Source organism: Saimiri boliviensis, chromosome 9, assembly GCF_048565385.1.
Source record: "Saimiri boliviensis isolate mSaiBol1 chromosome 9, mSaiBol1.pri, whole genome shotgun sequence".
In the NCBI taxonomy this organism is placed as follows: domain Eukaryota; kingdom Metazoa; phylum Chordata; class Mammalia; order Primates; family Cebidae; genus Saimiri; species Saimiri boliviensis.
The window spans coordinates 80294795-80310848 of NC_133457.1; the positions used below are offsets into that span (position 1 = coordinate 80294795).

The window sequence follows — 16054 nt, forward strand, 5'->3', positions numbered from 1 at the left end:
TATTTAAATCAAAAGATGGGAAGCATGCTCTTTGTTAAGAATGGGCTAGGTTACATAGATGGTAGATTGTATAAAGAGTATGGATCAATATATCATCCTTCTGATCAAGTTACTGATATACTATGGTATTTGTAGGAGATGCAGCCAAGACCTTTATGTGGTGAAATTGCATTTCAGTGGTAGAACAAGGAATATTATTAGCTTTTTTCCTTTTTTTTTTTTAACCATTTTCAGATAGATGAGGCTGATCATTGAAGAAAAAAGATTGTCTTCCTAGTGCATTTGATTCTATTTCTTCTCTCCACTCATAGCAGAAATACCTACCCCCACCAGAAATTTGTTTAAATACTACATGAATAGGCTAAATATTTCCCTGTACTAAACCTGATCCCTGAGGGTACTCACATCCCCTCAGCCAGTAAACATGAGAAGCAGTGATGGGCCCCATTCATCTGAGGTCAGAAGTGGGTGATGGTAGAGAGAATGACACTCTCATCTTCTGCTCTGCTTAGGAAATACGCTGCGGTTTTCTAAAACTTTCCTGCACAAAAACGGCTGCTGAATTTAGTCACAATGTTCATTGTGAACGATGAGCTAAGTCATCTGTGACTCAAATATTTTTTTCACACAAACCGTGTCTTCACAAAAGCGGCTCAGGAGTGGGAAGGAGGGATTGTGGGGGAATAGTGACTGCAATGACCCAGATGTTTCTGGCAAAACTGTACTGACAATTCTGACAATTACTTCAGTTATTCCATTTCACATTGCCATTTCGCAGAGCAATTCTGAAAAAAAAAAAAAAAACGAACAACCCTTGCTAGGCCCAGTTCAGAAAGGGTCTTAAGAATTTCTGGCCAGGCATCTAAAGGATTAGTTTCTATTCTTAATATCTGATGGGAATTCTGGTTTCTGGCTTACCTCTTACAGTTTTGCAGAAAGCAAAAGTAGCAGTTTCAACCACATTTCCCTTGAAAAGAGGCATAACTTTGAACAAAAGGAGTGTATTACAGCAGGAATATGCTGCCCAGTCTTCAGGGAGGAGCTCATGGTGCTTTCAGCAGATCATAGAAGCCCTGCCCTAAATTGCTTTCTTGCTATTTCCTGAATGTTTCTTTCCATAAAGTAGCCAAGAAAGGGAATTCAAAAGCCCATACACTGAAAACGAGGTGTCCCGCAGCTGTAAAGATCCATTAAGTAGATCATTATTAATAGTTTCTACAGCACTATAAATGTTTTATTCAAAAGGATCACTGGCCACTTACGTATCAGTCATCCCGAGGACAAGTGCTCACAGAATTGGCTGAAGTTGAGTGAAGTCACAATTGGTTGGGCATCGGACAGCAGGGAGAATAGAACGGCCTCCTGCCGTTTGCAATGTTATTCATTCCAGTACCCAAGAGACTGAGGGACAGAAAGACTTAGTAGGAACATGGAGCTTATAAGGGAACAATACCTTCCCAATTTGTTCTCTTTTGCCTAGTGCCCACCCAGACATTAAGAATAACATTTGTCAAGAGACAGAGAGAGAAAGAGAGTTTTCATCATTATGCAAAGTGTTAACAACATGCCTTGCAAACAACTTCAGAGAAAACTGTGGAGAAAAACAAGAGTGTTCTAGAAAGAAAAGATGCTCAAGATACACTTTGATTCACTAGAAAGAAATGTAGTTCTTCAAACATTTCAAAATGTTTTAAAACCCTCTCATTTTAAAATTTAATTTAGTACATACAACTGCGTATTGTGTAGTGTGCTAGGTGGTTTTACATACAGCAGCAAATTTGTAGGAAGTAGCTAAGCTCCTCTTTGAAGTTTCCTTTCCTGTTAAAGAATCACCCATAAGTGTTAGAAATAATAGTTTGTTTTAAACACTTTCTTCAAAACGTTCTTGCTTTTTGCTCATAACTGTTTGTTAAGCCCTATTCTATGTAGCTGTTAGCCTTGCTCACAGGGTTGTAGTACATTCTATGTCCTTGTAATTTAACCAAGATATTTATGTGATTACTTTTCTAGGTCTTTTCACAAGCCACTTCCTGTACCTTCCTTATTTTGACTTCCTCTTTTCCTTTTGTTCGCCATTTCTTTCACCTGTTTAGAAAAGTTTTAAGTTGTTAGCCAATCGAGTTTTAGTTTTAGATTGTGAGGTCTAGCTCCAGCCAATGGAGATCAGACACAGCAGTAAGGACAACCCCCAATGCGTAAGGGATAAATATGTCTGGTTTTCCTTTGTTCACTGTACGCTCGTAGCAAGATGGCTAACAAGAACACCCTGTCTGCAGAAAGTAAAGATTGTCTTGCTGAGAGATCCTTTGACTCAGTGCTGATTTTTCTTTTCGGCACCAAGCATCCGTTTCCAATTTAATTTAATCATCTTAACTATCCCAAAATTAGTTATTATTATCCTCAAAGGCATTACCCATTTTTTAGATAAATGATTCTGGAAGCAAGTGGTTGGATGAACATGGTTCCACAAACAAAAGAAGCCTAAGCCATCATGCCTCACAATGTGGAATAACTCCTAAGGTTCTGAGACCTATAATAATCCCCACTTCATGTATTTCACTGACATTTACATATGAGGAAACAAGTCAAACATACCTTATTCAAACCACTCATTTATTATAGGATTACTTAACAAAGATGTATCCAATATAAAATCATGTCATCTCATAATCTATCCAGAATAAACTTCTCATTAGTACATATCCCATACTCATGTATACTTTTTTGGAGGACGATATGGTTTGGCTGTATCCCCACCCAAAATCTCATCTTGAATTGTAATAACCCCCATGTATCAAGGGTGGAACTAGGTGGAGATAATTGAATTATGGAGGCAGTTTCTCATGAAAGTGAGTTCTCACTATCGCATGAGATTTGATGGTTTTATAAGAGTTTTATAAGGAACTTCCTCCTTTGGTCAGCTCTCATTCTCCTGCTGCCATGCGAAAAAGGATGTGTTTGCTTCCCCTTCCACCATGATTGTAAATTTCCTGGTGCCTCCCCAGCCATGTGAAACTAAGTCAATTAAACCTCTTTTCTTTATATATTACCAGTCTCAGGTATGCCTTTATTAGCAGTGTGAGAATAGACTAATACAGAGGAGTAAAAGCCATAGTACCTCAGTCTCCAGATGGGCACCTGCTGTGGTCTATGGAGGTATTCTCTCTTCCTAGTGTTTCCCTAGGCTATCACTGTGCTTTGAATCTTGCACAAGGCTCTTATCAAAGTGAGGTCCAAAATTTCTAACCAGAGACTTAGACTTCTAGCATCAAGAAAGCAGAAGGACAGAATACACTTCTGTCCTCATAGCAAGTGTCATTGAGCTATGGAAACTCAAGGTGCTTACACTGCAGTGAGAAATTTTCTTTTTGAGATTGGTTCCCCTAGAAGTGTTGTTGCGTGAGATTTGGAGAGGACAAACGTCCAAAACCTATCACCATCCTGGCTATGATGGTGATCCTGGCCAAGATGGTGATCCTTGCTAAGATGGTGATATGATTTGGATGTTTGTCCCCTCTAAATCTCATGTTTAAATATCAACCTCAATGTTGGAGTCAGGGCCTGGTGAGAGGTGCTTGGGTCATGGGGGTGAATTCTTCATGAATAGCTTGGTGCCCTCCCCAAGGTAATGAGTGAGTTCTGGCTCTATTCTCTTGCATGAGAGTTGATTGTTTGGAAAAGCCTGGCACCTCCTCCCCCCTCTCTCTCTTGCTCCCTCTCTGGCTCTACGACATGGTTGCCCTCCTTTCACTTTCCACGGTGAGTACAAGCTTCTTGGGGCCTCACCAGAAGCCAAGCAGATGCCAGCGCCATGCTTCCTGTACAGCCTGCAGAACAGGAACCAAATAAACCTCTTTTCTTTATAAATTATCCAGTCTCAGATCTTTCTTTATAGCAATGCAAAATGGGTTGACACAGAAGGTTGGTACCAAGGGGTCTGGCATTGCTATAAAGATACTGGAAAATGTGGAAGTAGCTTTGGAACTGGGTAACAAACAGGCAGAGACTGGTAGAGTTTGGAAGGCTCAGATGAAGACAGGAAGATGAGAGAAAGTTAAGAACTTCTTAGATACTGATTAAATAGTGGTGACCAAAATGCTGATAGAAATACAGACAGTGACAGCTGAACCGACAAGGTCTCAGATGGAAATTAGGAACTTATTGGGAACTGGAGCAAAGGTCATCTATGGTACATCCCAGCAAAGAGGCTGACTGCATTGCGTCCATGTCCAGGAGATTTGTGGAAGACTGAACTTAAGAATGAGGACCTAGGCTGTACCTGGCAGAGGATGTTGGTAAGCAGCCACTGGTGTAAGTCCAAGAGTTCAAGTGTTGGATCTTGGAGTCCAACATTCGAGGTCAGGAAGCATCCAGGACAGGAGAAAGACGGAGGCCAGAAAACTGAGACAGTCTAGTCTTTCCATGTTGCTCTGCCTGTTTTAATCCTAGCCGTGCTGGCAGCTGATTAGATGGTGCCCACCCACACTGAAGGTGGGTCTGCCTCTCCCAGTCCACCGACTCAAATGTTAGTTTCCTTTGGTAACCCCCTCACAGACACACCCAGGAACAATACTTTGAACCCTTCGATCCAATCAAGTTGACACTCAGTATTAGCCATCCCATCACAGTGGGCAAGAGAAAGGATTTGGGAACGTTGGCTCGGCAGGGTCTGATTGGAGTGCTTTAAATTTGACCATTTACAGAAAGGTATGTTAAGGAGGATTTTAGCCCCAGATCTTTAGGGCCAACAGACCCCTCACTTCTGAAAGTGTTCTGGCGTTCAGGTTCCAGTCCTGTCTTGGTCTTCTTGGTTCCAAAGGTAGGATTCGTTGGTTTGGGGTATTGTTAGAGGTCAAAGCTTTTTGTCTTGTGCATGCCTAGGCAATACGACTAGCAGTTTGGAGCTCTGTTATACTTAGAATGCAACTCAACATTTTGTTACTGACAGCATAGGTCCAGTTTGGACTGGTCCTGCAATTATAGTCAGAACCTTACCTGAATATCCACAGCTAGAAAATGGCAGCCCAGTTATTTCAAAGCTCCAAGATTCCCTGGGATCTTTTATCATCACCTAACTTTTCTAAGCCACCAATGCCACTGAACACATTTCCTTTCAACATGATTTCATTTTGTTGCCAACTACCAGGTGCCAGGCCCTAACTCCTGTCGCTTCTGGTCAGTTTCTTTTCTTGCCTTATTCTGCCCTGGTAATTCCTTGCAAGGCCCTACTCTAGGCAAAGTCCACCACTAAGCTGGCTCAAGAAACCTTCCTGCCTTCCCTCCCCATATCCACTGCCCTGCACTGGTTCCTTATTCTTCCATAGGTAGAAATCTTACTCTCCATACTCTGTGAGGTCAGAGATGGAGGATTAAATGCCTTCTTTCTCCCACAAGGAGACAGTACAAGCTCCACAGTAAAACCTAAGCCTTTACTAAAGGAAATTAACTATCTTTAGACCAAAAGACAAATGGTAGCAACTCCCTTGTTCTGTTTAATCTTGGCTAAAACAGAGTGAGTTTGGGTAGCCGTGGACTCTCCAGAATAGAGCTGGGTCACAAGTACTCAGGTGGCCAGGCCCAAATACCTGGTACATGATAAATAAGCTAGAGCAAAGAACTTGGACTGCTTAAAATATATACATATTTAGTATAGATACATAGAGATATATATAGATGTATATCATTTAGCTTGGGGTATCCAGGAAGCCTACAAGATAGGGTTCCCTCAATGATCGTTAGACTAAAATTATTTTTATGTTAACAGTTGACAACCTTTCAGAGGTGCTAAGATGCCCTTTCTCTTAGTGGGAAAGGGATAAGAACAATGCAACAGGAAAGGGGTCCCAAAAGGCCTCATTGCCCACAAACTCTCGCCCTGGCACCACTCAGCCCCCTGTTCTCTGGGTAGACATCAGTGGAAAACCAAGACAGTGCTGTGATATGGTTGGGAAAGTACTGACAGGAATGTCGCAATCATGCTTAACTTTGAGAGAGTTGCTCTGTCTCCTAGGTACTCTAGCCTTTTATTTCTTTTTCTGTAAGATGAGTAGAGGGAACGAAGATCAGTGTTTTGCAGTCTTTAATGTACCCAGGAATCCCCTGAGTTCTTGTTAAGAATGCATATTTTGACCCAGAAGGCATGCAGTGGGCAGAGATTCTGCCTCCTAACCAGCTCCCTGGTGAGGCCTAGCTGCTGCTGCTGCTGGTCCAGGGGTGGCCCTTTGCATTCAGAGGACAGGTGGTGTTTCCAGTCCTGCAAATACTTGCTTTCTTTTAATGCAGATAGGCCCCAGGAGATAGAAATCAGTCAATGACCTTCCAACTCCTGGATGTGCTCAGTTTTGATGGGTGGGAGCTAAGGAGGGAGTTCTGTCCTGGAAGCCCCATGCATGGGGAGTGAAGGTGGGTGCCTAAGGCCAGCTGAGAAATGGGGGTCCTGGGTATCTGAGGGGTTCGGGGTGTTTCTGGAATGGCAAGGCCAGAAAGTGAGAGGCAAATAGAAACAGAAGTAGGATAAATACCTCTTACTTTAAAATTATATCAGGAGCCCTAGATGCTACTTGAAATCTCTTATGGAATAAAGTAAAACAGAAACAAATAAACCCTGGTACTTTTGTTTCGTTGTGTTTTGCCTTTTGGTACCACTTTATTTGACTGACCTACATAAGAACTTCGTAAAAAGATATTCACCCAAAATCAGTAGAGAGCTAAAAAATGACCCTGGGCCAAGTCTGTGGCAGAGCCATTTAGCCCTCTTCTGCTTTCTTCTTCATGCTTAGCGGATGTCCAGATCACGAAGAACTGAAAAACAAGCCCCACTCCCAAGTCCCCCACACTTTTGTACCCTAAGATGAAAATGTTTCAGAAAAAACTCAGAAATTGTGGCATTAAGTAGAGTACAGGCATTTTAATTACATGCAAACAAAGAAAGACTCATGACTACATCAAAAGAATTATATTAATAATACAAAATCAAAGCCTATTTCCAGTTAAATATAGAAAAACTTGTGGGCCCATCAGGACCACAAAACCTGCCTTCCCCTCAGATTTCTTGACATATCGCAATTGACTACAGAAATTTGCACAGGAAGGGGAAATTCAAAGTTGAAATAGAAGTAGAGAAAATAAACCACAGATTTTTTTTTTTTTCTGGGTCTTTTGATGACTTGAAGCTTGAATAATATCCAGCAAGGATGCACATTAAGGGAAAACATTCCATTAAAAATATTCCCATAAACTATCTTCTCCTGTTATATATACACATACTTCTTTAAAATTGGGGGAGAAGTAAATTGATCATTTAGAAGGCAAATTTTTCAACTGAAATCATTTTTGAGATTTTTTGAAATGACAAATTAGAGACATCATCCAAACATCTATGGGTCCAAAAACTCTTCTTTCCCCCAACAGCTTTACCTCCAAAAGGTATCAAATATTAAAGGTGACAAAAATACTAGAATGCTCCTTAATAATACCACCCCTTCAGATACACTATTAACACTCCAATTGGCCAGAGAGAAAAATAAGTAGAAAACATCATGACTAAAAGGAAGACCTATGACCCACCTATTTTATATATGGGAAATCAAAGGGCTGGGAAGAATTACTACTCAGAAATAACTACAAATAAATGATCTTTTATATGCATCCCCCAAGGAGATTCTCTAGGTTGGAAAAACAGTTCTCTGGTTTTGATTTACCCATTTGAGCTCCACATTTCCCCACTCTAGCTCGTAGGAAGACCAGGTCAGCAGGAAACAAGATTTGAGTTGAAAATCCTCTTGCATCTGCCACCTCCAAACCCTAAGCCCTCGCTCTTCCATAAGCTAACAAATTCTTAAAACGTCAGTCAGAAGTTAAAGACATGCATTTTAAAATCACTTTTGCTCTTTTCTTTATTTTTGGTGTTTTCTTTCTGTTTGCAGTTTTAACTAATTTATTACTCGCAGAAGAAGTCAATATCCTGGAAAAAAACAGAAACAAAAAAAGATTCAACTGACTAGGCTACGCTACAAAACAGATGTAGATTCTGTATTTAAAATCATATCTAATCAGCGAAGTCTGGATTTAAAGTCAGTAAAGGTTGACCCCCAAAGAATAAGAAATAATTACCACTTTAAGTCAAAACCTACTTACAAAGCAGGTCCTCCAATAAACCTTTAATTTATGGTTATCCGACAGATTTCAGCTTAATACTAAGAAGTGATGACAAGTGAGTCCCACTTGTGTAAGATGGGCAGTGTTTGAAGCAGAGCAATTAGCTTCAGGAGAATCACTTCAAAACAAGCACCTTGCAAAGCAGCTCAGAAAGCATCTTTTATTTCTGTCCTGAGTTTACAGGACCCCAGGGCATTAGAAAGAGTATAATTTTATTTCATACATAAAGAGAATCTATTTACCACAAAAATAAGGCACTCAAAGGTTGTTCGAGAATATTTTGATTTCATTAAAAACATTGCTGATTTTGTTCTGAGCCTATCTTTAGTGAAAACCATCAGTACAAGTCAGTTAACACTGACTGGTTTCTTTGTTACATAGACTGCTTTGCAAGATAACTTGCATCTAAAGCAAAAGAGGTACTGTACTGTATACTTGACATTTGCTAAGAGGGTAGATCTTAATGTTTTCACTCACACACACACACAAAGGTAACTGTGAGGCAATGGATATGTTAACCAGCTTGATTGTGATGATCATTTCACAATGTATATCAAAACATAATGTATGCATTAAATACATGCAATTTTTGTTAGTCAATTATAACCCAAGAAAGCCAAAAAAATAAAGAAAACAGACGAGACCAAAAAATAAACTGAAATAAAACAAAGGGGGGTGGTGTAGAGAAAATTTACTTGTCTTTCAAAGTTGACAGTAGTTATAAATGGTCCCTCAAATCTCACTATCTCGGAAAAGTCACCATTCAAAGTTGGGGGCTTTGTTCTATACATCTTGTAAGTTGCATGATGCATTTTTAGCACCAGGCTATATTGCTCCAATATCCGAGTCCTTGTCGAGTCACCTTTGAGATGCTTACCGTGGTGGGAATTTCCTTGGTAGCCTCCTGGTACACACGCTGCTCCTTGACCAAGTTGCTGGGGAAATAACCCACGATTCCCATCTCGTCCTGGCCTTCGCCATAAACCTAAGTGTCCAGAACAGTAGCTATCAGAAGAAAGCTGATGCTGAGTGTCTTGTGAGAAACCCGCAGGCATCCTCTTTGCGGATGGTGAGAATCATAGCTGCCAATACCTCCCTTTCACTCTGGAGTCCAGGGGGCTCAGAGGCAAATCCAAAGTTTACTTGGAGCAGTAAGTTAACCCGCAGGAATTGTGCATCTATTCTTTAGTAGTCCAGTCTTATGTCACTACTTTAGAATGACTTGACTTTATGCCGTCTTGTGAGTTGCCTGAACTCTTTTTTCAAGCCATAAATAAATATATAGACAGTACATTTTTTTAAAGTACTGTAGACACTTATTTTAAATGATGCAAATCTCTCAGTTTTCAAAAATTCAAATGAAAGGATTTAAATGGATTTAAATTTAAGCCTTCATTAATTAAAAACTCATCTTTGGGGCTTCAGATGAGGACAGAAAATCAACCCAGCTTCATCCCTCCCCAGGGACCACCCCCGTATATTTTAACTGAAGAACACTGATTCTTTAGAATTAATGAGGGTGCAAAGTTTCCTAAAAGAATATTGATACTTTGACTCAACACACATGTCTTCTACTTGGCAAATCTTCTCAGACGTTTTTGGACAACATTCAAACTCTTTGGGATATTTAAGCCCCCATGTATTTGACTTTTTTTTTTTTTTTGCCAAAATATCACATTAACCTACATTTAATTTTCTTATGAAATTTATCTTTCTTTCTTTAAAATGCAATGATGCAAATATCCCCCAAATTTATGCATTTCCATCTACAATTGCTACATGGTGCTTAACAACTAGTATTAAGCATTAAAATAGGTTAAAGATAAGTAATCAAGGAAAAGTTAAGAGCACTATGTGTCAATAGGCGTTTATTATAAACTATCTCATCTTACACTGCCAGCCCAAAATTCTCCAGCTTCATTTTCTTTTACCAGCTTTGAGTACACATAGATCTGCTGTCCTTTCTTAACATTAATGAATCTACAGTCCGGGGCATTATAATCTTCTTGAGCTCTAGCCAGAGAAATAGTATCTGGAAGAAAGAAAAATTTGAATGATTACATTTTAGGCTCCTGAATTTTATAACAGTAAATGGCAAAGTATATTAGAAAAACTAGGAAATCAGAGTGACGGATAATTCCCAGTTTGTAGCTAGTGTCTATCCAAGAAGAAGAAGATAGCCAAGATATTAAACCTGCAACAAAATCTCAGCCAAGTGACTTCTCCCTAGTAAGACACCAAACACACAGACCTGGAGAAACGAAGCTGATGACGTACACATTAGAGAAGATTCACTTCAAAGTACAATTCGATTTTATGCTATTACTGGATATATTTTCAATTATGTAATAGAAAGATAATGAAAAGCATAACAAAAAAAACTCCTTACAGACACACTCATCATCTGCACAGAGCTTCTTGGAAGCTAGTCGATCCATAAATATTCCATGCACAGCATACACAGCCACAAGACCTGGGAGGAAAAGTAACAGTATTCTTGCCATCTTCCTTTTTTTCTGTTTTAACTTGAACTCTGGAAGCGGGGACTGACTTCAGTGGTTCCTGCCTTTTATGTGAAAGCCAGACCTCTGGGTAAATACCTCCACCAATTAGAAGGGCCTGCCACCCCTCTGCTTTCCTAACAGGCTGCTGGGCTTCAGGGGCTACTTAGCATCTGATTTTCCAAACAGAGTCAAATTCTGTGTCTTTTGTACACACAGATAATATCCAAAATGGTCCACTCTGGTTAAAGCCACTTTGGCAGTGGTTTATTGTATCAATCAGCAGGGCATTGTTAAGAGGACTACGAGAATTTCAAACCGTTTTTAGTTTTAATTCACCCCTAATTTTCTTTTAGCTTATAAGCAAAGACATACTAACTGCAGGAATCTGTTGAAATGTGAGATCTAGAGAACAAATAATTTTGATTTAAACAAATTCAATTAATAAATATAGATTTATGTAATAGATAATAAAGAATTCTTATGTTTGCAAATCTTTCAAGATAGGATTCTTAGAAGGCATGTCTGTCCCAGGCCAGAGGTGAATTCTAACATACTAGATGATGCCACATTCAGACCCTACCAGTGGGGTTAAGAGGCAGGTGGGTTGGGAAAAATGGGGCAATAATCTTTCCCCTACCTCCTCTCTCTAAGACTTTTGCAATTCAGTTTCAAAGCTCAAGGGTCACAGGTCATAGAGAAGAGAGTGAAGCTACAAGTTTATGTTAGCCGAAACTTCCTGCTTCTGGCCGTGTTTCCCATGGCGAGAGGGTGACTTCTAAAGGCACCAAAATGGAACTGCCAGTACCTAGCTCCATCTATTCAGCAAACATTGACTGAGCACTTACTGTGCTGTGTATTGTTCTAGGCACTAAAGATATAGCAGTAAATTAAAAAAAGATTTTGGCCCCAAGGGTTGCTTTCTATTGGAAGAGACAGATGGTGAGTTACTGCTTTTCACAGGGTGTTTACGCTGGCATCTCTCCCATAAGGTGACCCTTCCCCTGTTCCTATCCATTGCTTTTAGAATAGAGGTCCCTGTCAGGATGCCCTCTTCACCTTGGTGGATGATATGACTTCAGAGCAGTGCCTTCCCCACCAACCTCAAACTGGTAATGTCATAAAATGAGGGACAAGAATTTAACTTACCGAATAATTTTGTGCCAACCAATTTTCCAGGAATAAATTGGTAAAGCAAAATATAATAAAAAGGTTTTTTGTTTTGGGTGTATGTATGTGTGTGATAGTTGTATTGCTTTGTTTAAATACATCTGTGGTGTGTATGTAAAAGAGTTTTGGTGTGGGTATGTGTGGCTCTGTGTGTGTGTGTGTGTGTGTGGCTGTGTGTTTGGCTGTGTGTGTGTGTGCGTGTGTGTATGTGCGACTGTCTGGGGAGGATCTTTTATATAACTGGCCCTGATTGGAAAGTTTGTTTTATTCAATATCTTCATTATAGACAAGAAAACTGAGACACAGCAAAGGCCACAGTGGTCTTTCTGTTTTTTGCCTTTTTTTTTTTTTTTTTTTTTTTTTTTTTGAGACAGAGTTTCGCTTGTTACCCAGGCTGGAGTGCAATGGCGCGATCTCGGCTCACCGCAACCTCTGCCTCCTGGGTTCAGGCAATTCTCCTGCCTTAGCTTCCCGAGTAGCTGGGATTACAGGCACACCCCACCATGCCCAACTAATTTTTTGTATTTTTAGTAGAGACGGGGTTTCACCATGTTGACCAGGATGGTCTCGATCTCTTGACCTTGTGATCTGCCCGCCTCAGCCTCCCAAAGTGCTGGGATTACAGGCTTGAGCCACCGCGCCTGGCCGCCTTTTTTTTTTTTAAAGACAGAGTCTTGCTCTGTCACCCAGGATGGAGTGTGCACTGGCACTATCTGGGCTCACTGCACCATCTGCCTCCAGGGTTTAAGCAATTCTCCTGCTTCAGCTCCTGAGTAGCTGGGACTACTGGTGTGCACCACCATGCCCAGCTAATTTTTGTATTTTAGTAGGGATGGGGTTTCGCCATGTTGGCCAGCCTGGTCTCAAACTCCTGACCTCAATTGATCTGCCCTCCTCGGCCTCCCAAAATGCTGGGATTACAGGCATGAGCCACTGTGCCTGGCCTGGAGTGGTCTTTTTGAATCATCTAAAGGTTACCCAGAAGGATCATGGTTCAGTGCTATTTCAATTTATCACTGTCAACTTAGAACTGACAAATTAGAATAAATCATTTATTTCCTGTTTCACAGCAAGGAAAGATTGAATTTGAAATTATTTTTGAAAGCAGAATGCCTTTGCATTTTTTCCCCTGTAATCAAATCTACGAGCCTAAATTTCTGGAAAAACTAAAGCATTGATTAAATCTTCTTAATCCTGATGGGGCACCTGTTTTATGGACTGTTCCAGTCTCAAACCAGCCCTCAGCATGGGAGAGTTAAAAGACAATTGTCATTTAAGAGGCACTTGAAGAAATGGAGACAGCAAAAACTCCCCACTGGGAAGCATACACAGAACCCCCAAAGCAGAGTGAAATGATTAAAATCAAAAAACAAAATGTGACATTCAAACTGTCACAACTTAGCAAAGCAGGCAAATGCTAACATGAAAATATTATTGGGCATTTGAAGATGAAGAAATAAAGTGATGAGATACCAAGCCTTCTGAATGCGGCCCCGGAAAGCTTGTGATGTTCTAGCATTCTAAAGTGGACAGGGACAGGACAGAGGCTAGAGGCTTCTTGGTAAAACTGCATGCAAATAGGAATTTGAACTTGCAATAATTCAGCAAGTAGCTGTGTCTAGCAGTTATGGCGAAGACACCGGGGTCACTGGGGGTTCAATAAGGGTTCTGTCCCCAGTTTGCGTACCCAGACTTTCAGATGTATTCTCCAAACATTTAATCCCTAAATAACATTTTTCTCCTGCTAGAGTTCCTAAATTAGATTCTCTGTCTGGAGTTCTTAAATTGAGGCTGTGGCTCCTTTAGGATCTAAGTTTGGGCTCGATCAGGTTCAGGCAGCCTCCTTGCTGTGGCCTACAAGCTCCTGTAGGATCAGGCCCCTGTAGCTCTGGGATTTCACCTCTTGCTCTCTCCTTCATTCACTCTGCTCCTCCCATACCAGTTCTGTCGTTTGAAAACACTAAATTCATTTCTACTTCAGGCACTCCTAACTTATTGCCTAGTATGCTTTTCCCCAGATACCAGCATTCAGGTCTCTGGCCAAGATGCCTCCACAAACAGAACAATTTAAAAAGCCACTTCAAACCTTCCTCTACCCGGTCCCTGTATCTGTGGCTGCCATACACTGTCTTAAGGCACATATCATAGCTGGCGTGCCTACTTTATTTACTTGGTGATGGTTTGTCTTCCAGCACTAAATGAAACCTCCATGAGGCAGGGATCTTTTCATCCTGTTCCTCACTCTGTCATTAGCACCCGGAAAGAAACTTGGTATGCATTAAATAGGTATTCACTGAATGAATGCATGATTACTCTGAAATTGTATGCTTAGGCAAAGTCCCTGGCTTTAAAAAAGAGATTGACAACACCTGTTAAGAGTCATTGAATAAATAATTGGGGTAGAAACTCTGGGGTCTTGTCACTTGTCACCAAAAACATGGTTCCCAGACCAGTGACTTTGACATCACTTTATAGAAATGAAGTTTCTCAGACCTCACCCCCCAAGACATAATCTAAATCTACATTTTAACAAGATACTCAAGTGACTTGTATGCACATTAACGTTTGAGAAGTACTGCTCCCAGGCAAGTAAAATACGGTAATTTTAGCTAGGGCCTCACATTCTTCCATTAGGTCTTGGCTGGATACACTTTCAAGGGGAAAAACAATGCTTGTTAAATACTCAAACAGAAGATACTATAAGGCTTAAAGTTTAAAATGGAGTTTTGAGTCTCTTGCAACTAAGGCAGAAGAGCAGCAGGACTTGTTTTCTGGTCACAACCCTGCTGACCAGAACAAGATCTGGTCCAGGCAGAATAAAGTGAAGACACCGGCAGCGACAGGGAGATGTCAAGGAAAGCGATCCTCAGCTGTCCTCGTCTTGCATTAGCATAAGCCACACCTACAGTGCCATGACTGTCACAAATGCCATGGCAACGACCTGGAATATACTGCCCCTTTCCATGGCAATGACCCAGAAGTTACCACCCCTTTGCTAGAAAGTCCTAAATAATCTATCCCTCAATTTGCATTGAGCCTTCTCTTAATTTGCATGTAACTGAAAGCGGGTTTAACTTTGTATAAATGCAGTTGCCTAGAGAAATACTTTGCGAACTCTAGGCAGACTATCTATGAATTAGCCCTGCTTGGCAAGGGGCAGTACTATTTACAAAAAGACTGCTGTTTAACACCACCAGCTCCCTCTTGAATTTTTTTTAGACAGAATCTTGCTCTGTGGCCAGGCGCCAGGCTGAAATGAAATGGCGTGATCTCGGCTCACTGCAAACTCCGCCTCCTGGGTTCAGGCAATTCTCCTGCCTCAGCCTCCTGAGTAGCTGGGATTACAGGTGCACGCCACCACACCCAGCTAATTTTTGTATTTTCAGTAGAGACGGCGTTTCACCATGTTGGCCAGGATGGTCTTGATCTCCTGACCTCGTGATCCGCCCACCTCGGCCTCCCAAAGTGCTGGGATTACAGGCATGAGCCACCATGCCCGGCCTCCCTCTTGAATTCTTTCCTGGGTGAACCCAAGAACCTTCCTGGGTGAAGCCCCAAGTTTGAAGTCTGCCTGCTCTGCATCACGACCATTTCCAGACTTACACTACCCTCTACTTATCAACATACTACTTTTGAAGAACACTGTTTGAGCCAATGATCTTATATCCTATTTCACAAAGTAGAAATCTGCTCTGTTAGTTCTTAACCTTGGGTGGCAGTGGAATCACCTCAGGGATTATAAAAATACTGAAGACTGGGTTTCATTCCTGGAGATGGATTTAATTGATCTGGGGTGTAAACTGAGCATGGTTATTTGAAAATGTCTCCCAGATGATTCCAATATGCAGCCCAGGTTGAGAACCACGTATTAAATAACATCTACTCCCTTCAATCATCCCTCAAAACTCACACTCCCAAAGATGGGTGACTTTAGGAGTCGAAGTCAGGAGGGTCAAAAGATCCTAGTTTGATCAAAGCTTCTTTAAAGCACTGCTATCTCCTTTTTCCCCTCCCCTGCTCCCTATTGAAGCCTTACTTTATTATAGAGTTTGATTGCAAAGGAAAGATATGAGAAAGTAATATCATGTAATGAAGTTAATGGGAATGGTGAAGAGAGTTATACACAGGGGAAGAGGGAAGGCCAGGATGAACTCAGTGCTGTTAGACTGCAACCAGAGACATTCTTATACAGTCATAGTTTTTAACATAACTGTGTAGATATATCC

At 40.9% G+C, this 16054-nt stretch overlaps 1 protein-coding gene across 1 annotated transcript; it reads right to left on the reverse strand.

Moving 5' to 3' along the window:
• Positions 1–6858: 6858 nt before the first annotated feature.
• Positions 6859–11066, reverse strand: OTOR (otoraplin). Its single transcript, XM_003933183.4, has 4 exons — positions 10547–11066; positions 10050–10189; positions 9035–9142; positions 6859–7963 (listed from the first exon to the last, which is right to left on the reverse strand). The coding sequence occupies exons 1-4, from the start codon at positions 10659–10661 to the stop codon at positions 7940–7942; spliced, it is 387 nt and encodes a 128-aa protein (XP_003933232.1). The 5' UTR covers positions 10662–11066; the 3' UTR covers positions 6859–7939.
• Positions 11067–16054: the final 4988 nt, after the last annotated feature.

What these genes read in the sequence shown, in the direction of transcription:
- OTOR (XM_003933183.4), bottom strand. Translation starts at nt 10,661, where the DNA reads ATGGCAAGAATACTGTTACTTTTCCTCCCAGGTCTTGTGGCTGTGTAT. An exon ending in TGCAGATGATGAGTGTGTCT is followed by an intron (nt 10,190 to 10,546) that starts GTAAGGAGTTTT and finishes TCTTTCTTCCAG; the next exon opens with ATACTATTTCTCTGGCTAGA. An exon ending in CCAAGGAAATTCCCACCACG is followed by an intron (nt 7,964 to 9,034) that starts GTAAGCATCTCA and finishes GTTTTTTTCCAG; the next exon opens with GATATTGACTTCTTCTGCGA.